At 51.7% G+C, this 24,836-nt stretch overlaps 11 protein-coding genes across 11 annotated transcripts; 5 read left to right on the top strand and 6 right to left on the bottom strand.

The window, feature by feature from the left end:
- Positions 1-1,536: 1,536 nt before the first annotated feature.
- On the top strand, positions 1,537-2,095 carry VC83_04676 (uncharacterized protein; the record flags this gene model as incomplete). Its single annotated transcript, XM_024468305.1, has 3 exons — positions 1,537-1,632; positions 1,683-2,040; positions 2,091-2,095. The coding sequence occupies 3 exons, from the start codon at positions 1,537-1,539 to the stop codon at positions 2,093-2,095; spliced, it is 459 nt and encodes a 152-aa protein (XP_024322709.1).
- Positions 2,096-4,365: 2,270 nt separating this feature from the next.
- VC83_04675 (uncharacterized protein) lies at positions 4,366-5,860 on the bottom strand. Its single transcript, XM_024468304.1, has one exon. It carries the CDS (start codon positions 5,730-5,732, stop codon positions 4,845-4,847), a length of 888 nt encoding a protein of 295 aa, XP_024322712.1. The 5' UTR covers positions 5,733-5,860; the 3' UTR covers positions 4,366-4,844.
- Positions 5,861-6,436: 576 nt separating this feature from the next.
- VC83_04674 (uncharacterized protein) lies at positions 6,437-6,988 on the bottom strand (the record flags this gene model as incomplete). Its single annotated transcript, XM_024468303.1, has 2 exons — positions 6,437-6,934; positions 6,986-6,988. 2 exons carry the CDS (start codon positions 6,986-6,988, stop codon positions 6,437-6,439), a joined length of 501 nt encoding a protein of 166 aa, XP_024322711.1.
- Positions 6,989-7,016: 28 nt separating this feature from the next.
- Positions 7,017-8,112, top strand: VC83_04673 (uncharacterized protein; the record flags this gene model as incomplete). The annotated part of the gene is made up of 2 exons (XM_024468302.1): positions 7,017-7,148; positions 7,831-8,112. 2 exons carry the CDS (start codon positions 7,017-7,019, stop codon positions 8,110-8,112), a joined length of 414 nt encoding a protein of 137 aa, XP_024322714.1.
- A 288-nt stretch (positions 8,113-8,400) lies between these two features.
- Positions 8,401-9,932, bottom strand: VC83_04672 (uncharacterized protein). The gene has a single exon (XM_024468301.1). It carries the CDS (start codon positions 9,774-9,776, stop codon positions 8,760-8,762), a length of 1,017 nt encoding a protein of 338 aa, XP_024322713.1. The 5' UTR covers positions 9,777-9,932; the 3' UTR covers positions 8,401-8,759.
- A 151-nt stretch (positions 9,933-10,083) lies between these two features.
- On the top strand, positions 10,084-11,409 carry VC83_04671 (uncharacterized protein). The gene is made up of 2 exons (XM_024468300.1): positions 10,084-10,304; positions 10,360-11,409. Exons 1-2 carry the CDS (start codon positions 10,170-10,172, stop codon positions 11,299-11,301), a joined length of 1,077 nt encoding a protein of 358 aa, XP_024322716.1. The 5' UTR covers positions 10,084-10,169; the 3' UTR covers positions 11,302-11,409.
- On the bottom strand, positions 11,391-13,282 carry VC83_04670 (uncharacterized protein; the record flags this gene model as incomplete). The annotated part of the gene is made up of 2 exons (XM_024468299.1): positions 11,391-12,688; positions 12,901-13,282. The coding sequence occupies 2 exons, from the start codon at positions 13,280-13,282 to the stop codon at positions 11,391-11,393; spliced, it is 1,680 nt and encodes a 559-aa protein (XP_024322715.1).
- Positions 13,283-14,223: 941 nt separating this feature from the next.
- VC83_04669 (uncharacterized protein) lies at positions 14,224-17,576 on the bottom strand (the record flags this gene model as incomplete). Its single annotated transcript, XM_024468298.1, has 5 exons — positions 14,224-16,400; positions 16,470-16,997; positions 17,118-17,248; positions 17,325-17,398; positions 17,523-17,576. The coding sequence occupies 5 exons, from the start codon at positions 17,574-17,576 to the stop codon at positions 14,224-14,226; spliced, it is 2,964 nt and encodes a 987-aa protein (XP_024322552.1).
- Positions 17,577-18,198: 622 nt separating this feature from the next.
- VC83_04668 (uncharacterized protein) lies at positions 18,199-19,049 on the bottom strand (the record flags this gene model as incomplete). The annotated part of the gene is made up of 1 exon (XM_024468297.1): positions 18,199-19,049. Exon 1 carries the CDS (start codon positions 18,718-18,720, stop codon positions 18,199-18,201), a length of 522 nt encoding a protein of 173 aa, XP_024322553.1. The 5' UTR covers positions 18,721-19,049.
- A 2,592-nt stretch (positions 19,050-21,641) lies between these two features.
- Positions 21,642-22,629, top strand: VC83_04667 (uncharacterized protein; the record flags this gene model as incomplete). Its single annotated transcript, XM_024468296.1, has 1 exon — positions 21,642-22,629. One exon carries the CDS (start codon positions 21,642-21,644, stop codon positions 22,074-22,076), a length of 435 nt encoding a protein of 144 aa, XP_024322556.1. The 3' UTR covers positions 22,077-22,629.
- Positions 22,630-24,068: 1,439 nt separating this feature from the next.
- Positions 24,069-24,676, top strand: VC83_04666 (uncharacterized protein; the record flags this gene model as incomplete). The annotated part of the gene is made up of 1 exon (XM_024468295.1): positions 24,069-24,676. Exon 1 carries the CDS (start codon positions 24,281-24,283, stop codon positions 24,674-24,676), a length of 396 nt encoding a protein of 131 aa, XP_024322557.1. The 5' UTR covers positions 24,069-24,280.
- Positions 24,677-24,836: the final 160 nt, after the last annotated feature.

Raw genomic sequence — 24,836 nt, 5'->3', positions numbered from 1 at the left:
ATAGAACGTGACGTACCAATATGAGTATAGAAAGCATTTAGCCAATCTGCCATAACAAATTGATTCATCCAAGCCTTCTTATTCCACCTCCAAACCCCACCCATTGCCCCTACATCAACATGTTGTAAAGCTCGAGGCTTTTTAGCCTTTCCAATAAACCAAAGAGGAAGTCGATCTGTTCCAGCAGCATTAACACAAATGGCTACTGATATGCGTGCTTTGTCCTTCTTCTGTCCTGGAGTTGATCGTGTTGTAAAGCCCTTTGAAGGGCTCATCCTCCAGTAAAGCCCAGTCTCATCCATGTTGTAAATATTGTCCTCTAAAAACTCCCCCGCAATAGTTTGTATAGCCTTCATTTGTTCTTCTGCAGTGACACCAATAGATCCAGCTTCGCCATGTAGAGTTTGATATAATATATTATGCCGTTGTCGAAACTTTACGATCCATCCGTAGCTAAATTCTGGCATAGGTAGTCCACGGTATTGTGGTAGCTGATTCCAGATAATCTTCGCCTTTGATTGTAAGATTTCTGTAGTTGTAATGCCGCCACACTCTTCAATAAGCCTCTGCCAGTCGTAAAGAGCAGCTTCTAATTCAGGCCAGGCGACAGCGCAGCGACGCTGAGCTTTAGAGCTGTTTGTTTCCAAAGTATTAGAAGTATCGTCAAGGTCCGAAAATTGAGAGCTAAGGGATTCTGAGACTGTAGATTGGCTAAGTCGATGATTGTATTTCTTGGGGAACCACTGTATAGTGGCCTTTTGTGTAGGTTTCGGATGGTGAGATTGATGCCAAGTTCGGAGGGCTTTTCGCTGTTCAAGAGACATAGAATAGAGCTTTTTCAAAGGCATTTTGAAGGTATTCTAAGAGTAGTCCAGTAATTAGTTTAAGTCGATAATTGGGAAAAGGGACTCAATATCGTGTGTATCGTGATTTGTATGACGAATGGAAGGATCCGAAGAAAGTTATCGAGTTATCCAGAAAATCGACTAATCATGTATCGACTTAACGAGATAATACTGTAGTCCGTTCTCATCCTCCGTTGTCCACGCATCATTGATTAAGCAATAATTTAGATCACCAACCCATCATCAACCCTATAATTAAGGACTTGATAACCAGCACACGCCCGGTGAGCACTGTAAGGACACAGGGCACCCAGCTCACAGTAATAGCATATGAGAGTGCGAGTTGGAGGCTAAACGGATGCTATCCTATAGGTCTACTACGAAGGATACAAAAAAGATGAAGGGGGAACCCCGTTGAGTCTGTTTCCTTAAGTACCCGAAATGGGCCCGACTCGGTTATCCCAACCCTAGCCCTGATCCCTCCACCGCAACAGGTCAGCATCGACCCTGAACCCTACACCCTTACCATCCCCCACTATAGTGTAACTCGCTATGTGCTCCTCTACTGGTTCGAAACCACACCGAGGACTTAATGTACCTTGTAGGCGAGATTGAGAAATGCGAGCACCGCGGCATCAACTTGTTAGTCACTGCGACAGGGTCTTAAGGCGAGCGCGGCACGACGCCTAGTATGAACGCAAAAGAGTTGCAGCAGATGCTGTTCGCCGAGGATCAGAGGGAATGGCTTTCGACGTTTAACACTAATGTATCTGCTATCTACTTCACAGTCTGTCTTATTCATTGTCGTTACGCTACCTAACTTGCTAACCCCGCTAGACGGTAGCCTTCCTGCCGCTGCTCCAGAAGTGTAGCGGCGATGGTCACGCTAAAGCTTCCGTCATCATCATCGCTTCCATGTCAGGACTCCAATCCCGCCTAAGTGGCTATTTCTCATACAGCGCTTCTAAGGCTGCTACTATCCACCTATCTAAAATGATGGCGTACGAGTTCCAAGTCTTCAATGTACACATTAACAGTATTGCGCCAGGCTACTTCCCATCTTATAACGAGGGGAGACAGATGCAGTTGGTGCCCGTTGGCGAAGAGAATGGCACTGAGAGCGAGGTAGTGCAAGGTGTGCTTTTCCTGGCGAAAAATCGTTTTGTCACTGGCGAGGTTCTCAATATTGACAAGGGTGAGTCCTTGTGCAATCCTGTTAACTAGATCTCTTGTATTACGACCTAGTATAAGTATGATCAGGAACGGACGCTAGGTACGATCTATGCACACAAATAAATAGGAAATTGTAATTATTATCAGGAGATAAGACCAGCTTTTCCACTCTCAGGAGTTGAAGTTGACCTTTTCCGTCGCTTGCCATTTATTTACCCTCGCCCCTCCCACTCTCTCAACTCAACCAACTCACCATATTCACTCGTTTCTTGCAATATCTTCGCCTTTTACCCTTATTATAATCGTTGTATCTGAAACATTCTGCCCTAACTTCTTGTTCCATCTTCAGCGATGTTCTAATTCTATATAAACTAATTGAGCCATAGCCGCATGCACCTAAATTTAGCAATATCAACACATCCTACTGCTTTACGTTAGCACTTGAGATCTTTAGTTCCCCTATTCCCCTTTACCTAGTGAGTCTCGCGGCCAGTAGGAATGCAGGAACTGCCCACAGTAATCTGGATCTCCGGTGCTGAAATCAAGCTGTTCTCTCCCTTGAAGGGGACGAATAATTTTAAAGCTAGAAAAAAATGCACCAAGAATAGTAGTTCGGTCCCCCCCATAAACATCGTCAGTCGTAGATACAAGACCAGTACCTAAAGGATAATTAGGGATATATAAAGCCATATAACTAGACACTTACAGCCTGGTTCAGTATATGCAACGAACGGAAATAGAGAGGCAATAGCAATTGAGCTAGTACCTGTAGGAGAGCTGGTTATAAAGGTGGAAGTAGCTATACTCATTGAAGTGGTAACAACTGATCCTGGACAAGATTTGGAGTCTGGCATCCCAGCCTGAAGGTTGGCGTAAATCGAATCTGGGTAAGCTAACCGATTAACGGTAGTGTCTAGCCCTGAGCCATTGTCTCGTCCCAACTCTCTTGAGACTGCCTCAATCAAACTGTCTCCCCCTTTGGCATCAGCGCTACTCTCCCACCACATGGCGCCTCCAAGATCCATAGTCTGAATCCAAGCCGCCTTCTGTTTTACGACTGCTATTGTCATAGCTGATGAGTTCTCGTTTATTACCATCATAGCTATAACTTATGCCAAGTGTGCTATTATAATACTCCTTGGAACCAGCTATAGGCAGCACCTTAAAATCATAAGTACCTGCCTCCCATGTTCCAACAGTGGCTTTAGTAGATGGAAGCCGAAAACCATCTGTCAGATTAAATGCGTGGCCATAGATAGGCATTCCAAGCACTATCTTATCTGATTTAATGCCTCCTTGTGATACATAGTAGTTAACGGCAGTCTCTGTGTTAAATGGTGTAGATTTTGGGTTATCATGGTCGTGGAAGAGGTTCGCCTGGTGAGTAGCCGTATTTGGTGCAGAATAATCATAAGCCATAAGATTCCAGAAATCAATATATTGATCCATTTTAGCAAGGTGTAGTACTTTGTACTGTTGGGGCCCAGCAGGAGCAGCTACTGTAAGCAGAAAGGGATACGAAATACTTAGTCGGTTGCTGTATGCATCAAGCGCAGTCCAGACTTTGCACAGTAGTTGAACAAAGTTATTAGCTTGGGAGTCATCCATTGGATATTCCCAGTCAATATCTACCCCATCAAGACCAAGGTTCTGCACTAGGGAGACTACAGATGAAGCAAACCGAGAGCGGCCAGAGGGTGTCGCAGCTGGTACTGCAAAGTTATCACGATAACTCCAGCCACCAATTGAAAGAAGGACCTCGAGGTGTTGATGTTTTTTTTTTTCAAGATATAAAGCTGCTGCAAGCAGCCGTATATATTAGTCCCAGCATCATTTGCAGCAGACTCCCCTTCAAAATGTTTATCGGTGTCAGCATATTCATCTGATAGGAATACCCCTCCATCCGGTCATATATTAGCAAACGCATAAAGCACGTGCGTGAGTTTATCCGCTAGTAGATCCTGTGGAAAGAACTTTCTGCCATATATGGCCCTGTGATCGTTAGACTGTCGAAAGCACACAAGTAGGTTGCATACCAATTCACATAATATGCTACATTTCGATAGCCCCTACTAGGCACCTGGGATGATGTATAGCCACATGAAAACTTGCATGTAAGTAGTAGTAGTAAGATTGTTAATTTAAACTGCATTGTTAATTACAGTACTATCACCTGCCTGTAACGCTGACTTCTAAACGATAGAAGACACAGAGGTTTCTTGCGGAAGGTTGACTTGACAGAGGCGGCAGGGAATTAAACACAAAGGCTTTCCAAGTAACACGTTACAGTATTGTAAAGAATACTATATTGAGTTGAGCATGAAGCTCCTATCTAAGGAAATACTATCTACTTATATAGTGGCGTCGTGCCAAAGGGATATCTGTGGATAACATGGATAACATAATATCCAAGATATCCAATGTTATCTAATATCCATGATATCCAATGTTATCCATCACGTGAGGTTGCAGCTGTAAGTGCTAGCCATAGCACTAGCACTTAGCCGTAACACTGCCGTAATGTAACTAAAAAGTTATTAGGTATATATATTCAGAGCAAAATACCCCGACAGCCCCTAATTATAGAGGGCCCCTTAAAAAGGGGGCCCCGAATCAAATGCCAAAATGAAAGCTCGCACACCAAACCATCCCCCAATCTCCCCTGAACATGGTTTATGCCTCCTCTTCGGTAGCTAAAAAAGATAAGCAGCACACCCAATCCCTTCCAAGTCCCTTGTGGCATTCTAGGCTGCAAGAAACTCCTTTCTTAACACAGCCACACCTCTTGCCACAGGTGGTAGAGCACCTGCATCCTTCGTGCAAGATCTAGAAGTCGAGCAGTGGGAGCTCTTCAACCGCATACCCAAACTTTTCCAGCTCAAGTTTTACCTCTGGTAAGTATTGTAAGATTTCTGGAGTTTGCTGCGGTAAAGATTCGTTTGTACAACTGCCATTGTTTGTGAGGAAAAGCCATTCTGTCAAAGAAAGTTTCAAATCTTGTTCTCGCCAAACCATTGTACCAGTAAAAATGCAATCAGTGAGGGTTATAGGGGCATGTATAGTACCAGGTGGTTGAATAAGAGTATCCCCACACACTAGTGCAATGACTGGTATTTGTGGCCCTTGTAGTTCTGATCGCCAGTTCTCACCATGCTCCATGAAGCCATTCCGAAATGCCTCCTGCTCTTCTGGCCCAAAGCGGTTAATTGGAAACACTGGCCAGTATTTAACGACGTCTTCTGGCTTGCTGTTGTCATTGTGTCCCTCAAGTGTTAACATGGTAGAAACTCCGTTCTGATCCTTATGCCAGCCCGAGGCTGCCCCTCGCTGGGCGACAATTGAAAACCCCATACATTGCTGGATATCCACTGGGCAGACTGGTAGAAATGTTGGCTTTCCCACGTTGATCTCATTATATTTTAATGATTCACAGTAGCGAACAACCTTCCGTAGATAGCTGTAGTGTTTGGTGACACCTGCAGGCCAGCATCCATACCCACAGTCTGCAATATTAAGAAAATTAACAGGCGGATTTTGTATGCAAACTTCTAGAGAAGCCTCTGCATTCTTCCATAAGGTAAACGCGTCCTGTATCTTTAAATTTTCAACAGCTTGTCTGCTTGTATCTTTATTAAGTATCTGGACATCGATTTGCATTGGCTTTGTAGAGATTTGAGCCTCTGTCTCCATCTCCTTGAACCACTTTTGCAGCATCTGATATGGTCGTCGCTCCAAGAATTTGTGGTCTCAAATAATAATGAGCTTCGGGTCATTATTATTAGCTGCCCATATAGCATGCTCTTCCTCTGTAAGGAGTAATATATCTGCGTTGTCGTACTTGCAGTCGCACTTTCCATGTATAGAGACAGTATCAAAACTAAATCCCACATTATGGGATCCTTCACTACCAGCTGTCCATACCTTTGCAGGGCGCCCGTACTTGAATATATGGGTGGCGAGTTGCCCAGCATTGGCAAGGTGAGTGTTTGGGTTTTCTTCATAGATTCTGCGATATGCACGAAGTAATGCATGCCTTCGTTCGTCATTAAACAGGTCATCCTGCTGCTTCTGTGCAGAGAAAAGGCTTTGGGTAGATAGGGGGTTTGTTCGTATATCTTGCTGATAGGCATGTCTCTGCCTATCTCTCTGTTGGCGACTCTGTCTTATATAGCATCTATGACGTTTCTCATGTAGAGGTCCTGCTATAGCCAATCGTCGTTGTGACTTCTCGTGAGTAGTACCCATCTGAACATATGGCCGTAATCGCTTGTTTCAAGCGATATATTTGGACTGTTGTGAGTTCTCCTGTTTAGTACCCACTCGAACGTATGGCCTTAATCACTTGCTTTGAGCGCCACCATTAGATTGTTGCTCATTAGGTTTCCGTTTTGCCGTTTTAAGAGTCCCCATTTGCATCTCTACGCTCTTTTTAGATCTGCATCACTCCTTGGTGTCTCTCTCTGCGTTGGTAGTACACCATCCTTCTGGGCGTCGAAGACATTTTGCGTATCTGCGACCATTTGAGCATCCGAGCTGTTCTGGTCATCCTTGCTGTTCTGGGCATCTGCAGATTTCTGCGTATCTGCGACAGGTTGAATGCCCGAGCTGTTCTGGGCATCCGTGCTGTTCTGGGTGTCTATGTTGTTCTGGGCGTCTATGCTGTTCTCAGTGTCTGTGCTTTTGCTGGCGTCTAAGCTGTTCTGAGTAGCTGCGGCCTTCTGTGTGGCGTCCGCGTCTAGCCCCTTTCGTTCCTTCTCTCTCTGCGCCTCTGCCTCCACCTCTACTTCTGCTACTTCTACTGCTTCTGCTGCTTCTGCTGCTTCTGCTGTTTCTGCTGTTTCTGCTGCTTCTGCTGCTTCTACTGCTTCTGCTTCCTGAACCTTTCGTGTCTCTATCTCTGCTTCTGCTGCTGCATCCTGGACCTTTCATGCCTCTGCCTCTCTCTTCTTCTGCGCCTCTTCCTCTACCATTATTGCATCCTTAATATCACTTATCACAATGATATCTTTTCTCGTTGATTTTTTCGACACTATACCATTTTTCGAAGCTAACCTGTCGTGTTTGGCTATTTCAACACGTTTTAGTGTCAAGTCGAAATTATTATTAGAGAGTGCGACAAAAGACGTGGAAGTATGTGATAGTCGATTTACTGTATTGTCTGCTTGCCCTTTCTTAAGGAAAGGGCAATCCTATTTATGCTAAAGGAGTGTAGTTCTCTCATTTTCCATGACTTTCCATGACTAACCAGGCTTGGTAACTGTAGTCGACGTAAGAGAATCCCATAGAACCATCTCCTAGGTTCCTAGCCTATAGGAAGTGAAAGGAGGTCCAAGGTCAGAGTACCCCTATAGACAAATTATGTCATAACTTAACCAATCTTGTGGGTAACTAAGGAGCGATGACGTGTAATGAATCATAGACGGTTGTAGCAATCGTTGAGTAGTATTGCTCTTGTTGTTGGTGTGACAAGCCAAAATATGTATAGTGACTTGTAGGTTTGAGGAGGAGATTTCTAAGTTTGCTCTTGAGTTTGATAGCAAACTGAGTGCAACGAATGTCAGTATGACAAGAGGGGCTACAGCACTGGAAAAACCGGGTTCCGGAGGGCTTTAGTAGCCCCTCAAAAGAGAGCTATAGGAACTGGCTTACCGGAACAGAAGAGGTTGTAGCCTCAGGCCAGCTTATAGAGCTTGACCTACATACTACTCGGCGGCAGGTTGAGGAGTCGAAGAAGCGGGCAAGCCGAAGCCGGGCCCGCCTTCAGTTTGGAGGTGAGCTCCAAGCTGCTCATGCTCACGAGCTTCGGGCCTAGAAAGCCGAGCTTCAAGCCCAGAAGCTCGTAGCTAAAGAAGCCCGGGTAGCCCGCCAGGCCTTAAACCAGGCCCGGAAACAGCTTCATAGGGCAGGAATTGAGGCACGGAAGGAAGAGCGTGCCCGAAAGAAGATGATTGCCCAGCTCTACGAAGAGGGGCTCCCAATTCCTCCAGAGTTCGAGGAGCCAATTCCTGACCCAGAAGCCCCCCAAATTGAGAGCGAGTATGAGAGCCAGTGTGAGAGCCAGTATGAGAGCGAGCGTGGGAGCGAGTGGGAGTAAGGAAGTGATAATTTCGTAGAATAGCTTATTTAGGTATCTTTACATATAAATTACTATGTGTAGGTACTTACGGTCGCAATTTGACAGCGTGCACATTGCTTCCTCTCGCTTCGGGCGCGTTCACATTGCTTACTCCAACCTTGAGCGAAGCGAAAAGTTGGTTACGACCGCATGATTTTGGCACTTTCGCTTGTTTGGCACTTTCGTTATACATGCACGTTATTCATATTCATAAATAATTCATGAATTTGAATATTCAAGCTTACGTAATATTTGAATATTTAAATATTCAAGAATACGTTGATTAAATTTGCTAACCTGGCTTATGGTACATTAAATATATCTGAGCTGAATATGGTGTTCTACATATAGTAGCCCTTTCTGGGCTCTCTTTCTTCGTTCGTTCCCTCCGCTCAATTGAGCGGATGAGCTCGTCTATCTTCCTGAACGCCTTCGTGCGGGATGGCTTTAGTGTACATAGAGATGGGATATCGCGGCTGATGTAGTAGATGGTAATACAGATGTCCCAGAGATCGGAATGGATGCCGTGAATGCCCAAATGCCGTGAAGTGTGTCCGTCGTGCTTGGATATCAGTTGCCCTTCTTCGCCGGCACTGGCCAGACATTCGGTCTATGAGGCCGAGCCGTTAGCAATGGATCCTCATTTCTCTCAACCCAATTCCCCAAGAAGAAACATACCTCGTGAGCAACAGCTTCTCCATAGGCGTATTCTTACTCGCTGCCATCCACTTCTCCAACATCTCCCTCAAATGCTCCTCACTGCGCCCAACCACATCAATCCCGCGTTGGGTGCATGCAATCGCAACCTCCTCATCCTCCAAGTCACTCAACACCCCATCGCGTCTAATCAGCCTATCATCCGTCTGCAAGTACTCAACATGACTCGCCACGCGCCCCTTCAACAGCGCCACCGGTGTGCCACCAATGTGATCCCACATATTGCTCGACAAGCCCAACGACCACGAGATATGCAGCAGCTGTTCCCTTTCCAGCTCCTTCCCCGGCGTGAACGCCATTGTCAAGTTACGGAACGAGGTCTTGCGTCTTGCCTCAATCTTCTCGCGATCCGCCTCGATCTGGCGCGGGACGCGACATGTGTACGGCACGACGCTTGAGAAGGCGAAGACGATGAGCGGGGTGAATTCCCCGCAGACGATAAATATCAGCGCAAAGACAGGCAGGCGCTTGATGTCGTGCCAGGAGCGGAGGAGGAGCTGGTAATGCGCGCGACTGAAGTTGCGGTCGCGAACGGCTTCGTAGACAGCGCCGTCGTATTTCTTGTCGACGAGCTCTTGCGGGGCGTGCGAGAGGGAGAGGTTGGTGAAGATGAATTGGGCGCCGGTTTTGTAGAAGGTCAGGTAGCCTTTTCCTTGGTTGAAGAGGTTGCGGAAGAAGGATTGGTCGGGGTTCTTGGGGGGGATGACGAGGGGTGGGGGGAGGGTCGAGGCGGGCGGGTTGAGGCGGTTGTTGCGGGGTTTTTCCGTGGTGAGGGACTCGGTGGTGTCGGTTGAGTAGGCGCGTGGGGTGTGTCGCTGGCTGAGGGGGATTGAGGTGTTGATGTGCTGGAGGAAGATGCTGGCGAGTGGGGAGTTGTGCTGGAGGTGCGAGGAGGTGCGCAGGGTGCGCGAGGCCATGGTGTTCATCCTGGCGGGTTGCGGAGTTGAAGCTGTCTATTGAGGAAGCGAAAGTTGAAATAAAAGAAGAAACCAATCTATAGTACAGTAAACATCGCTAGCGACCTGAAGGAAAGACTGAAGTGAGGTTCTCTGCCTAACGACGGAGATATTGTTCGTGGTTTGTAACGTTTCTGATGGATGGTAAAACTTTTGGTGCATGGGGTCCCTTCCTAGTTCCTGGTCCTGACTCGGTAAGGGAGCAACGATAGTCCGGTTGATGGGAAGTAACTTACCCCACTGACCGCCCGACCCAATTCAGCGGCAATCGCGGGGTCCCGAAACTTAAAATATATTCCGATTATATCACTCTCAGTGCTCCCCAACATCACCCTGCCCTCTCTCATTATAATCTAAGACGACATGGTCCTCGAAAAGCTCCAGACCCTGGAGCTGCCTGCCTCGGCGGATATGCATGTCCATCTCCGCGACGGTGCCACCAAGAACCTCGTCGTTCCTAGCATTCGAGATGGTGGAGTAAACTGCGTGATGGTTATGGTACTTACCTCCTCCTCCTCCTCTGTCCAAGATTCCTTCGCTCATTATATACTAGCCTAACCTTGTCCCCCCGATCACGACAGTCGCCCATGCTCTCGAGTACCAAGCAAGCCTCCAAGCCCTTGAACCAAAAGTGCAGTTCCTCATGTCTCTCTACCTCCACCCCTCCGTCACCCCAGCCACCATCGCCGAAGCCGCCGCCGCCGGGATCAAGAACGTAAAATCCTACCCCGCAGGCGTGACCACAAACTCCTCCGCCGGCGTCGTAGACTACAGCGTCTTCTACCCCGTCTTCGCCGCCATGGAATCGCACAACATGATCCTCAACCTCCACGGCGAGCTCCCCTCCACGGCCGACGCATCCATCACCGTCCTCTCCGCCGAGGAGAAGTTCCTCCCCACCCTCCGCACCCTGCACGAGGCCTTCCCCCGCCTCCGCATCATCCTCGAGCACTGCACAACCGCCGCTGCCATCGAAGCCGTCAAGGCGTGCGGCCCTACCGTCGCGGCGACTATCACGGCGCACCACTTGTACCTTACCATTGATGAGGTCGTCGGCAACGCGCACTACTTCTGCAAGCCTGTGGCTAAGCTCCCGGCGGACCGGAAGGCGCTGCTTAGTGCTGCTGTGGCGGGGGGGGAGAGGTTCTTCTTCGGCTCTGACTCGGCGCCTCATGCGGTTTCGGCGAAGGAGACGAGGGGGAAGCCGGCGGCGGGGTGCTTTACGCAGGGGGAGGCGACGCAGTTGGTGCTTGAGGCTGTTGTTGGCGCGGTTGGGAAGGGGTTGTTGAAGGAGGAGGAGGTGTCGATAGAGGGGCTGGAGGGCTTCTTGGGTGGGTATGGGAGGAAGTTTTATGGGGTTGAGGCGAATGGAGAGAAGATTGTGTTGAAGAGGGGTGGGTCGAAGGTGATGGATATGCTGAGGGGAGAGGGAGATTTGGAGATCATGCCGTTTAGGGCTGGTGAGGAAACGTGGTCGTTGGAGTGGAAGGCGTAGGTTGGTCGCAGATTAGAAGACCAGGCCTCGGAAAAGTAACTGTGCGTATATAGAGAATCTAAATTTAAACATCAAAATCTCGCCACGACTCAAAACCCAAACCCTTCCTCATGAAACCACACATCCCTCCCCTTATTCACCCACCTCCCCACCGCAGTCCTCACCTCCCTCGCCATCCCACCCGGTCCACACACAATAACAGCAACCCTCTCGCCCTCCCCCTTCCTAAACACCCCATCCACAACCCCACCAACATCCACCCGTCCCTTCTTCCTCCTCCCCCCCTCCTCCGCCAAACCCAACATCTCAACCCCCCCAACCCCATCCACCGACCCCCCCTCCTCCTCCTCCCTCGTAACCACAATCTCAACCCCACTCGCCAGCTCCCCCACCGCCTCCGCCGCCCACTCCACCTCCGCCGCGCTCCGCACCGACCACACCATAATAACTCTCTCCGTGTTCCCACCCCTCCTCTCCATCTCCGCCCTAACGCCCTGATAAAGCGGGAGTACAAACGTCGCTCCCACCCCCCCAGCAACCAGTAAGACCCGATCAAACTCGCTAGCGAAATTGGGGAACCGGGTAGACCCGCCATACGGCCCCTCGATGCGCAGAGGGGGGCGCGCTTTCCGGAGCTCAGCGAGTTCGAGGAGGCGCGCGGAGGCTGGGCCGGCGAGAGACCGCGCGATGAGGGTTAGGGATGTGGTGTCGGGGGCGATGGAGGAGATGGTGTAGGGGTTTGAGCAGAGATTTAGTATGGCTGCTCCGGCGGAGGGTTGGCTGGGGGGTGGGATGGAGAGGTAGACGTGTTGGGCTTGTGCGTGTGCGTAGAGGGGGCGGTGGGAGGGGGGTATGGGGATGGTGAGTTTTAGGAGGGTGGTTGAGGGGAGGGTGGTGATGATGGAGGGGGCGAGGAAGGAAGTTAGGCGGCGGGTGAGGATGTTGAAGAGAACAAAAGCGAGGGTTTCGAGGAGGTAGATGCGGACGGGGGCGGCGTGGAAAAAGAGGATTGGGGCGAGGAGGAGGCTGATGGTGAAGTGGGCGGCGTAGAAGATGCGGTAGCTGTAGGTGCGGATTGTGTTGATGCTGGTGATGTAGAGGACTAGGATGAGGATGATGGAGACTAGGCCTAGTGATGGGACGGGGCGGGTGAAGAGGTTTTTGACGAGGTTGGCGCGGATGAAGAAGTTGAGGTAGAAGCCGGCGTGGAGACTGAAGAGGGTGACGATGATGCGGCCGAGGATGCGGTGGTAGGGGTTGAGCTCTTCGTGGGAGGCGCGGAGGAGGTATCGTAGTGGGGAGTAGCGGTTCTTCATCATGAGGAGGTACAGTATTGGGAGCTGGGATGCTGCGATCATTCCGAGTCGTTTGGTGAGGTGGAGGTAGTCTGCAGGGCCTTAGTTTCAAGACGAAGAATATCATGGACGATGGGAGGGAGGGAGATAGGGCAAGAGAAAGCAACAAAAGTGCTAGATTTGGACTTCCAATCCAACAAACCTGCAAAGCACAATAGAAACAACCTCCTCATACCATCTTCCGCCCTCCCACGCCCCCTCAACTCAACTCAACAAAAGACAAGAGAAAACGCGCCCAACCCACCATCACCAGTCCCATGCACCGACAACGCCCCCAGCCAAACCGCCCACACCAACCCAGCAATCTTATGCAGCACCCTCTCCTCCTCCACGCCCCCCCTCCGCCTCCCGCCAACCCAAAACACCCCACCCCTCCACCACCTCGCCGCCCTCCCCGGCGCCATCCCCGCTTCCCGCTTCACATGCGGCGACCCCGGAACAGCCGCATACTCCCCCCTCGTCTGCCTTGCGCGGAAGACATAGATGGCGAGCACGTACAGCCAGTATAGCGCGATGGGGAGGACAGGGGAGAGGTGCGCGTATAGACCGTAGCGGTTGATGGTTTGGCGGCGGAGGGTCTTTTGCTCGGTGGTGAGGGTGGTGTTGATGTGGTATGGCCAGTCCATTTTGATGGTGGGGTGGCCGAGGCCAAATAATATATGTTAGATTAGGTTAGATTATGACTTTGGTGCTGGTATATGCTGTGTCACCGTAGCATCCGATGATGGCTGGCTTGCTTCCTGGCTTGTCTTGGTTATGCGGATGCGGACGGCATTTGTAATCGAGTCGATGGATTAACTTGGGCAACACTGCCTCTCGTCTGGTACCTGCAATGAAAACGTGTCTATTACAAAGATGGAGACTTGAAACGCGATGTCACCGGATTGCACGCCTCTATCCCCGTGGTTGTGGTTCCGCTGTTGGGTTGGGTCGGTGGTCAGTGGTAGTGGACACTTGGCGCCAAGTTGGAGGTGGGCGACGCGGATTATCAAAAATCAAGTTAATTGTGCTGCCTGGGACATTAACACCTAGAATTGGATTTTTGAGCAACTGATTAATCAATCCTACGATTGTAATACGAACAGATGGTCCTAATTTGGACTTTTAGCCGCCAGGAGTTCCACATCAACACGTTCTCGAGTATTGCCCGCGGTGAACAGTTGGTTGACAGAACAGCAGCACTCATAAATATCCTCAGGCAGTCCAGTTATATAATTACGAACTAACTAACTACAACAGCACTCGCAACCCAACAATTAATCCCTCCCATGCTCGTAGAGAGCTGTAATACCGCAACCCCCAACCCCGACAAGTGTGTGTCCATCTGGTCCGTCTATGTAGAAAAGGCATATCCCACCCCGTACAAGTAGGCATCATATAGTTTCTGATGTTCTCCCCGTCCATCTTTCCACTTTTGACACCCCGAGAATTCGTAATAAAGAGAAACCCACAGCGCACACGTCGAAGCATTTCCATTCATCCCCGGTATCCGATCCGATCAACAACGTAAACCAAATCTCAAAAATCCCCAAACTCATCCCCCCCTTCACACACAAGGTATCTAGATTTAACCAGAACCGGGCACCTTGAAATCCGACAACTTGGGCCACGCGCCCAAGTTACCGGGATCACCACCAATCCTCACATACTGACTCTTACTCGGCACGCCGCCCTCGAGGAGAAACAACTGATGCCATCCGGGTGGGGCAACATGCGCAGTCGGCGGCGCCGTAATGGTACAGCTGTTGCGGGTACACGTGAACGCCGGGAAGATAGTGCGCTGACCCATCGAGTTACCGTGGGTGCTGCTCTCGGCGCCCATGAGGGAGAACTTTGGCACGCCGCCAGATGGCAGAGTGACGGTCACGGTCACGGTCTCGCCGTACTTCCAGTCCTTGTCGGTGATGGTGTAGGAGGGGACTGGGCGTCCGGTCTTGAGATAAGGTGGGATGAAAGCCTCGATGCGGTATTCCTGCTCCAGGCCATCGGTCTCCGGGTCGGATCCCGTGACGAGGACGCGGCCGTCTTGAAGGAGGATAGCCTCAGAGTGGTAGAAGCGGTCGATGGTAGTATTTGCCATGATGCTGATGCGGGAGTTGATAGGCTTGGTTGGGTCGTAGAGAAGCGCGTTGTGGTTAGGGTTGGAGGCCAATCCAAAACCGGCGACGCCGACGTGGGCGCCGTTCAGGATCAGGTAGGTTCCGTCCGGCAGCGCACAGATGCAGGACATGACGCGCTTGGAGGGCATCTTCTCGATGGTCCAGGTTGGGTTCGCGGCCTCGGGGACGGTGGAAACGCAGTTGTCGATGGCGTAGCCGCCGAATGGCGTGGAACCACCGCAGATCAGGACACCAAGAGGCTCAGTGTACGGCGCGTGTTGAGGCAGGAGAACCATCGTTCCCTCAAGCGGGTATGTGCGGCCGCCGAGAGGGTTGTTGACTGCGCCGGGGATGTTGGGGAGCTTCTTCTGCGTGGCGAAGGTCTTCTCATCTAGGATGATAGCCTCGTTGTAGTACGCCACGAAGATACCACCGGAAGGCAGGACAGCGAGGAAGGGATACAAGTTATACGGATCGGTGCGCTGGAGCCACTCCATGTAGAGGGCGCCTCCAGCACGTGGAAGCAGCTCAAGAGTTGGCACGGGTGGGCCGTTAGATCCGTTCTCACCGCCGACGACGAGAATGGAGCCGTTGGCCATGACCATGGCGCTGGGGTACCAGCGACCATTCTGTAGAGCCAGCTCCTGGTAGTTCTCTTGCCAGTCGTTGACGGATGCTGTGCCGGGGGATCCATCAGGCCAGTACAGACGGATTCCGTAAGTCGAGTCACCGGACCAGCCACCGATGTTGATCTGGCGGCCGACCTTATCAGGGAGGACGAGACCAGCAGAGCAGAAGACATCGGTCTTGACGTGCATAGTACGGAAAGTGTTGGCAGAGGGATCCCATTCGTATGCACCAGTTGAGCCAGGGGTAGTAGACGTGCCGGACTTCTCGACGAAGGTTACCTTGCCGTTGAGGCCTTGGGTAGTGATCAGGGCAATGACGGGGGCTTTGCCGAGGAGAACATACTCGCCAGCTGCGGCACCCTGGGGGAATCCGTAATTCTGAATTGGCGCACCAACCCATTCGTAGTAGGAGAGTCTGTTGCCAGCACCGCAGAGGTACCGAGCGTCACCAGGGCAGGGGGTGGAGCAGTCGGACTCGGCGACGAGTTTGGCTCCAACCTTGGAGGGGTCGCTCTTATCACCACAGTAGCACTCCTCACCGTACTCCATACCAGCAGCATTGTAACCGTAATCAGAGCATGCCTTCAGGCACTTGTTACCAGTGTTAGTTCCAGCATAGGCGATCTTCTCCGGGAGAGACTTGGGGTCCTGGTCCATGAGGCATCCCTTGTATTGCCAGAGTCCGGGGAGTCCAGCCTTTTGAGGGGCGGCCGGGCCGATGACATCGATGGCGCGGGCGGCGTAGACGCTGTCCAGGTTGCCGCCGCCGCAGATCTCGACCGTGGAGCCGGCACATGGCGTGGAGCACATGGAATCGACCGCGGCCAGGGTGGCCGCGTTCCTGAGCTCGTTGTCACAGAAGCATTGCGAGGAATACTGGAGTCCGGCGATGGCGTATCCAGCGGCGACGCAGGTTGCGATACAGGATTCGATAGTCATGGTGGTTAGGTCCGCCTGGGGTCCGTTCATGATGCGGCCTTGTTTGTTGTCGACCCAGCAACCTTTATAGGACCATCCTGTGGGGAGTTTAGTTGCGGTTCCAGATCCAGCGGGCTGAGTGTTAGTTGGAGGGGCCACGGTCGTACCGGTTCCTGAGTCACCACTAGAGCCTGAGTGGAAGAATACATTGAGTCGATCCGGACCTCCGCACGTCTCTGCGGGATTCCCGTCGCACGGCATGTTGCACTGGGCGTTTCCATCGGGGGCGAGCGCACCGCCATTCGCAAATGCATTGCCGCAGTAGCACTGGCTCGCGTATTCGAGGCCAGCAATCCTGTACCCAGCTGCCTGACAAGCCGTCAGGCAGAGCGTGATGGTCATGGCGGCATTTCCGGCAACGGCCACGCCTTGTGGAAGGCTCCGGGCAGCTACATTATCCGTGTAGCAACCGCCAGCTGTCCAGCCTGCGACAGCAACAGCGGTGTTGGTGGGGACGGTCGTGGTAGCTGGAGAGGTTGCGGATGTGGTAGCTGGAGAGGTTGCGGACGTGGCCGTGTTCTCAAAGACATTGATTCTGTTGGGGCCGCCACACAGCTCGTCCGCGTTGCCCGCGCACGCCATGGCACAGTCGGCCTCTGCCTCAGCAGCGGCAACGGTGAGGACATTACCACAGTCTGTACAAGCTTCGTTAGCACTCTGAACACCGTTGCACCGCGTTGTCCCGGGCAGAGAACAATGCTCTGTGACTCAATGGCTTGGCGTGCGTAGGGAGGATTCGTGCGACTGCGACTTACAGCATTCCACGCCGTACTCGACGCCGGCATACTTGAAGCCCTTGGTGCCACAGTATGACGCGCAGGCCCCTTCGGTTTGTGAGTCCGAATTGTAGGCGGAACCGCTGAGGACACGGGCTGCTACACTATCGCTATAGGAAGGGGGTTGTTAGAATTGGTATCCCTAGGCCGCGGGAGGATCGGAAGGAGCACAGGGCAAACACTTACACGTAACATCCTTTGTAGGACCAGTTCACTGGCAAACCTGCAGTATTGACTGAAGCGGCGAGCGAAGGTGTGACCTGAATTCCCAAATGTTATTATAAAAGCTTCCATCGGCCAGCGCGCACATGGTCGACGCTGCTTACAGCAGTGCATGCGTGCGGGCGCCGCGCATCAGTGATGGCACGGGGGAGAAGGACTTACTGCCGCGAGTAACAAAATCGAGAGTGAACCCATCTGCAGCAATGGAGGAACCATGATGGCCTGTGGTACAAAAGAAGGGAATAGTCAGTTGTGATACAACGAAACGAATGTGGTTTTGGAAACGAGAATGACTCCGTCTTGAGGAAGAGAAGGTCAGGATAGAAGAGGGACCTGTTCTTGATGTTGGTCGCTGTGGGTGGGATCTACGCGACAAAATCGGGTAGGCGGGTTGGCAGTGGGAGACCTTGGAAGGGGTGCTGGTGCTATGGATGGATCAGTGGGGATGGACCAGGTACATATGAGAAGACTCGCACACGGCTGGCGAAGGGATAGTAGGGGTTGGTATTACTGTACCATATTACTGTACCATACTGTTGCGCGGTTCTTCCACGCGTACAGGTGGAATCAGGTGGAGGCATAAACGACATAAACAGCATAAACGACAAACATGTTTTTCTCGACTGGTACAGAACCCAAAATAAAATGGGAGGAGTGGGGGGGGACCTGTGAGGCGTTGTGCGGCTTGGTGGACGTGACGTGGATGAGACAAGGTATAGATAGGCTGGGGGGATGGTTGCCAAGTCAATGAGGCATGGCGGCTGAGAATCATCAATATAAAAATAAGTAAGACGGGTTCGGAAGTTGCTTGAGCTATGGCAGGTAGGTCACAGGCGGCTTACTGTGGAACGAGGTAGAGGATAAGCAGAGACAAGCTACAGCATCGGTGACATGTCGGAGTTAGCTGTAGACAGTATGTGTCCATGTATGTCTCATAAGGTTTGAAAACAGAGCAAAGCATCAGCCGCGTGCTACAGAGACGGATGAAGACGGTGAAGACGGTGAAGACGGTGAAGACGCTGAAGACGCTGAAGACGGGAAGACGCTGAAGACGGGAAGACGCTGAAGACGCTGAAGACGGGAAGACGCTGAAGACGCTGAAGACGGTGAAGACGGTGAAGACGCTGAAGACGGTGAAGACGGTGAAGACGGTGAAGACGGTGAAGACGGTGAAGACGGTGAAGACGGGAAGACGGTGAAGACGGTGAAGACGGGTCACAAGAAAACCAAAATGGAGCCATAGCCACATCATCACAGGAAGGACGACGGGAGCGATCGTAGTAGGGCTGATGGAGGTGAAAACGGTGAAAACGGTGCCTTGGGTCACAAGAAAACCAAAATGGAGCCATAGCCACATCATCACAGGAAGGACGACGGGAGCGGTGGTAGTAAGGCTGATGGAGGTCGTACTTGCTAGAACATGTAAGCCGTCTTACAGTACGACTACGACACTCGACGACTACGACACTCGACTACGACACTCGACTACAACACTCGAGGTCGTCCATGGACCATTCATGATCTGACATGACCACGAAAAAAGAAAGTCGGATCGCAATGGCAAATCGATAGCCTCCTTTCAAAGCAAGGCGCAAACCTCGTATATGTAGTATAGTCTGGTCCACTCAGCGCGATATCACGACCAGGTATATCACATCTGTACTATCACATCCACTATACTGGCATTACAGATAACACTACTGTACTATCACATCCACTATACTGGCATTACAGATAACACTACTGTACCATCACATCCACTATACTGACCATCACATCCACTATACTGACCATCACATCCACTATACTGACCATCACATCCACTATACTGACCATCACATCCACTATACTGACCATCACTGACATCACTATATCACATCCACTATACTGACACCCCCCCAATCCACCCACCGGCAACTCCCATCTCCCTCCCTCCCTCCCTCTCCCTCTCCCCCCACCCTGTCTCTCTCCCGCACCACCCGTGTCGCCCCATACGTCCACCCCCCTCCCCACACCCGTGCCGTCATCTCGCAAACGCCACGTCTAGACCGCCTTGGGCATAACACCACGCACGAAGCGACAGGTAGAGCCGGTCCGGCCAGGCCTTCCCCACGCTATTGAATCCACCCGTGGCCAATGGCGGTAGGGCTGGCAACCGAGGCAGGGGGGTGTTGTTGATTGTTGATTGCGAGCCAAGGGGGGTGATGCGTCGGATGAATGCGGGTGATACACCTACTCGAGTACCTTGCGCTTCAATTAACGGGGATGAGACGCCGGGATCCCCAACCCATAATAGTCCCGCTGTCACATCCCCCCTCGTGACTCGCGTGTGCCAGCACATCGTGGTAGATGTCGTCGTACGCGTCTCACAACCTGGGCGCCGCATACCAGACCTACTATTGTATCGTTATCCACCCGGTCATCAACAGGTCCCACACGGCTATGGCGACGGGAAGAACATGATCCTGCACAGATCGCGGGCGTTGCGCCGACGACGATAGTTGCTTATTGTTCAATGGTTCTGCGCCGACGATAGTTGCTTATTGTTCGATGGCTCTGTGCCGACGACAGTCTGCGCGGACAACAGTTGCTTATTGTTCGATAGTTCTGCGCCGACGATAGTTGCTTATTGTTCGATAAGTTAGGCGTTCAATATATTCCAGCCCGCGATAAGGCCTGTTGGGAGGGGGTACACGTGGAAGCTGCACAGGTGGTGATCGGCAGAGGCATGGGATGCGGGCGCTGGAATTCAATACCGATATCCATACTGACAAGGCCCGGGATTGCGCTCGGTGAAGAATGAGGCGGAATAGATACATCCGTCTTCATTGACCTCGTCGTTCGCGGGTATACCGCGGCACTGGGGGGTTGGAAAGCCCGCTCGTCTGTTGCCTGTTGACGTTCGGCAGTTATTATTTACGCCCGCGGCACTCGAGTCAGTATCCCCCGTCGCCCCGACGATAGCGAAGGCGGGTTCGCCTCGGACGGTTTCGCATTTGCACTTGCCGCCGCTCTCTCGCCGGCGGCCCCACCACCTTGACAAAATACTGCCGCCGGCCAAGATATCTTCTACAGAGACTCTCAGTCCGCACGCAAGCAACGGCGGCGCAGAGGAGATGAGGAAACCGACACCCCCACTGCCCTCCGAGACGACTCACCTTAACAAATCCAGTGGGTCGTTCTCAAAACACCCCGCTCGCAGTCGTCGACGATATACCTTCTCACGTCATGGGTGGGTAAATGCGACGGGCTGCGGTGGTTCCTATATCACTTGGCTTGGGGATTACGAGATGATGACGTGGTGGGGTATTGTACGTATATACTTTGCCCAGCCACCGCAGATTGTCGATTGGGGGTTCTGCTCCGGTGACTCTTCATGCTTCCGGGTTTGATAGACCAGGGAGATCCTCGCTGGCTGGAACCTTGGGGTATGCAGTGAGTAAGTCCCGTGAAGATCTCGATCCTTGATGTCATCGATATTCAGGCCATCTCCCTACGCGCATACGCACACATCAAAATCCAACTCACCGCGATCGCACAGCTTTCCTCGATCGCCCCTCCCAAGCCCCCCATGTCTGCCAAATCCCAACAACTCGTGGGAGCCCAAAAAAAAGTGCCCGAGCGAAAAACCAGTCTTCTCGCACACACCTCTGTCCCACACGACTACGAACAGCGAATAGCAAGTTGTGGCGGGATACGAGCGCTGATCCCGCTGTCGAGCAGTAGCACCAGCTCACTTAGTGTGGCACGATGGGGAAATGAAGGAACGGAAAGGCATGCTAGCGGAAAAAACCCTGCTGGCAAGGGTGTAAGAGATGGGTTGGAAGTGGAGCTCGGAAGGAAGCGAATAGTTGGTGATCGATGGAAGGAATCGTGCCCCAGAAGGTCTGATAGAAGAATCTTACCTGCAGCGAAGACCGAGGTATCGCAAGGTCTGGATTGACTCCATGGAGAGAGATAGATATGTAGCGTGGAAGTGGAATCCCCATCACCATCGCTATTTTCCCCTTGTTGGCCGCGGTGTCCGAGTACGTAGCCAAGGCGGAAAAACCTGGTGGGTTTTTTTGCCTTACCACATAAGTAGATCCGTTACAATTGGTAGGGCTGCGCGCAACCAGTCGGCGGTCGGGGGTCTGGATGTTTTCAGTCCCTGTCTCCGGCATGTAGCTGTTTGCTGTCCCGCTAGAAATATTCGCATCCGTGCTGGGCGTACACGAAGGGGGTATAGCCAATGCGCAATATGGCGATCGTTTCGCTTCGAGAAATCGCTCGCCGTTGTGAATGGGCGGCGGTGTTTTGGTGTTTCTGTACCTGGCAGCTCCCCCGCACCCTCAAGCACTGCCAACCACTCCAGCTTCCGCCCCCCACGAACCCTTCCTGGAATCTTACGCATCTCGGAGAAACCCAGCGCCGCATCGATCTACGCAAGCGGAGAAACCAGGCCCCAGCCAGCGCATGGACGCCGCCACTGCTATGCGGCCTTGGTCGACGATGTTCAGCGTTACGCTGAACATCGTCGACCAAGGGCGCATAGAATACACTTGTACGCCGACGCTGAACAAGTGTACTCTACGCGCGGCACACAGGCGCCCAGTGACGGTGGAGTGTGCTGTTGGCGTGACGGGGTGCTGTTTCGAGGGGGTGCCCAAAGCGACGATCCGGGAGCTATCGTTGGGGCGGCGCGAGACGACTCAGCTGTGGTTGGTGGTTGTGTGAGCGGGCGGCTGGGCCGGATTGAGGGTGTTGTGGAGTCGAGGTTGTCTCGTTCTTGGCGCGCGGGAGGGGTGCCGCCGTAGTGAGACTTACCGTTCTGTTAGTCGGTTATTGCGACGAATCACATCTACGACTGTTTTTGGGTCCGGTTCGCGAATGGTGATGGCGGTGGAGGGGGACATTTCATCGGCAGCGCCGGAGCGCCCTGGCTTTGTGTGATTTCCTCAATCAGGCCGTGGGTAGGGTGTGGGCGGGCAATATAATGGTATCGTCACACCTTACGGGCTGATAAATGAAGTGCTCATGTTGTGCCACATTGGCTCTTTTGGCAGGTGTGGCGCTTGGACGGTTTGGAGACTTTTGGAGATGGGGTTAGCGAGGTACAGATCCGTTTACCCCTGAAGCACGGACAAGCCGATTGCCCAAGAAAAACAAATGGTAGGTGACAAGCACGTCTTGTCCCCACCTAAAGTCTGGGCCGAACGTGCTCCCAAAATGTTAGAAAGGTTTTAGTTAAGGGCGGCTATCAGGGTCCTGTCCAAGTTTGCAAGCGATCATTCTGAGGATCTTCCGCCGAGGTATGGGTACACATAAGTCAGACCAAGTGTAACTCCCCACTGTGCAAGCGCATATCGTATACAAGTAAATTTAGAACCTCCTCCCTCGTGTCCAGTACTACTGTATATACCCTGGCTCGGAACAGCTCATCATGCCTGTGAATTCGCTTATCCCTGCAATACTTTAAGCTGGTGACGAGAGATCTATCTGTTGTAATGTCGAGGCAGCAACATTGGCGAGTGTGCATGTGCGAGCCGTGAGCTACCAAGGCACCAGTGGATCATTAGGCAATATGGCGCCGCCATGGTTTGTCTCACCGCGATTTGTGGTCCCAGATGCTTCCGGTGGGGGGGGTGGGAAGAATGCGATATAATGGCGAACCACAGGTGGTATTCGCGTGGGGCACAGCTTGTTCTTGTTTCTTCGGGTTGCCAAGGGCGCTGGAGATGTTGATCGAAGGTGTTGACAGATCCACCGTACAACACAAGAAGTGGAGTGACAAAGCTGGTGTGTCACAAAATGTGGTTTACCACTTGGTATATGTGAATTTGTTTGTGCAAGTCCAGAGTGTGACTTGGCACGACTCTCGCCCACGTCCCAACGCAGTGACTGTGGCACCGTTGTCAGCTGGTGAGGGTTGTCTGGAACACACACAGTCAGTACAGAACCCAGCTTATCGACATGGAAGCCTCGTGCCAGATCCGACGTGCACAAAAGTACTGTACCTAGTAAATCGAGAGTAGTCCTTTGCTGACAATCTATGTATTGGGTATTGGCAGCTGTTGCCGATACAAGGCACAGGAACGCCTCTTGGACCCCTCGGTGCCACCGCTGCTATATCTGGGCTACGAGAAGCCAAACCCGTAAATCCGTACGCAGGTTACCACAAGCAGCGTTGGCAGCGTTGGCAGCGTTTCAGGGATAAAAGAAATTCTCAGTCAGGACGGCGTGTCGTGTTCCAATGGAATTGGCGCCGAGCGCGCAGTAGAGAAAGAGTATGCAGAGGATGCAGAGTTGCAGAGGATGCAGAGTTGCAGAGGATGCAGAGTTGCAGAGGATGCAGAGTTGCAGAGTATGCAGAGTTGCAGAGGATGCAGAGTTGCAGAGTATGCAGAGTTGCAGAGGATGCAGAGTTGCAGAGTATGCAGAGTTGCAGAGGATGCAGAGTATACAGAATATGGAGTATACAGATATGGAGAATACAGAATATGGAGAATATGGAGAGTATACGATGGAGAATACAGAATATGCATAGTATTGTACTACAGTACTTCAATGCTGTCTGCAGCCTCCCCTTCCCTTCTCAAACCCCTTCCCTTACAAACCAACTTCCCCCCCCGAACCATTCCCCCTTGTCATATCACATATCCTGTTCTACGCCACGCCCTTGCTCTAGTTCTAGTTATGGAGTAACTCTAGTTGAGTAACTCTAGTTGAGTAACTCTAGTTGAGTAACTCTAGTTGAGTAACTCTAGTTGAGTAACTCTAGTTGAGTAACTCTACTTATGGATAACTCTACTTATGGATAACTCTACTTATGGATAATTCTCCCCACACTACCCACACAACCCACACTCTAGTCTCAGGCACATGAGGCACACGGGTCACTTTATCTTGTCACTTCTTGGTCTCCATACCATGTATAAATAATGTATAGATGTATAGACTTGCTTGGCAATATGGAATGGCCCGCCGCGCTCGTCCATGTAAGGCAAGGCACGGCGAGCTCAACCCAAGATCCAGCTCCCTACAGATACTTCCAACCAGCCATTCCCATCTCCACACCGCAGACCCTCTTTCCTGTCTTTCTGCACTCACACGTTCACCAGCCCCAGGCCGCCATAACTTATACTGCACTGTGCTTATCTGCCTTTTCTTTCCCTTCTTCTCAAGCTTTCAACCAGATTGCCTTCCACCAGATTGCCTTCCACCAGATTGCCTTCCACCAGATTGCCTTCCACCAGATTGCCTTCCACCAGATTGCCTGGTCTGCAAAGCCATCACTGTCGCTCTACTGGACAATTCTCTCCTCACACTATCGTTGACTAGCCGGCGCCTTATCCTCCTACATAATCTCACATTGGATTGCCTCTCAGCTGGCCCTATCCTCTGTGATATCAGCGACCAACACAAAACGGCCACTCCCAACCTCACCACCCCCGCCACACCGTGTGTAATACACGGCACACACACATCTAATTTTAA

The sequence above is a fragment of the Pseudogymnoascus destructans genome (genome assembly GCF_001641265.1).
Source record: "Pseudogymnoascus destructans isolate 20631-21 unplaced genomic scaffold scaffold_15, whole genome shotgun sequence".
Classification (NCBI taxonomy): Eukaryota; Fungi; Ascomycota; class Leotiomycetes; order Thelebolales; family Thelebolaceae; genus Pseudogymnoascus; species Pseudogymnoascus destructans.
This window is presented reverse-complemented; position numbering and strand designations above follow the sequence as displayed.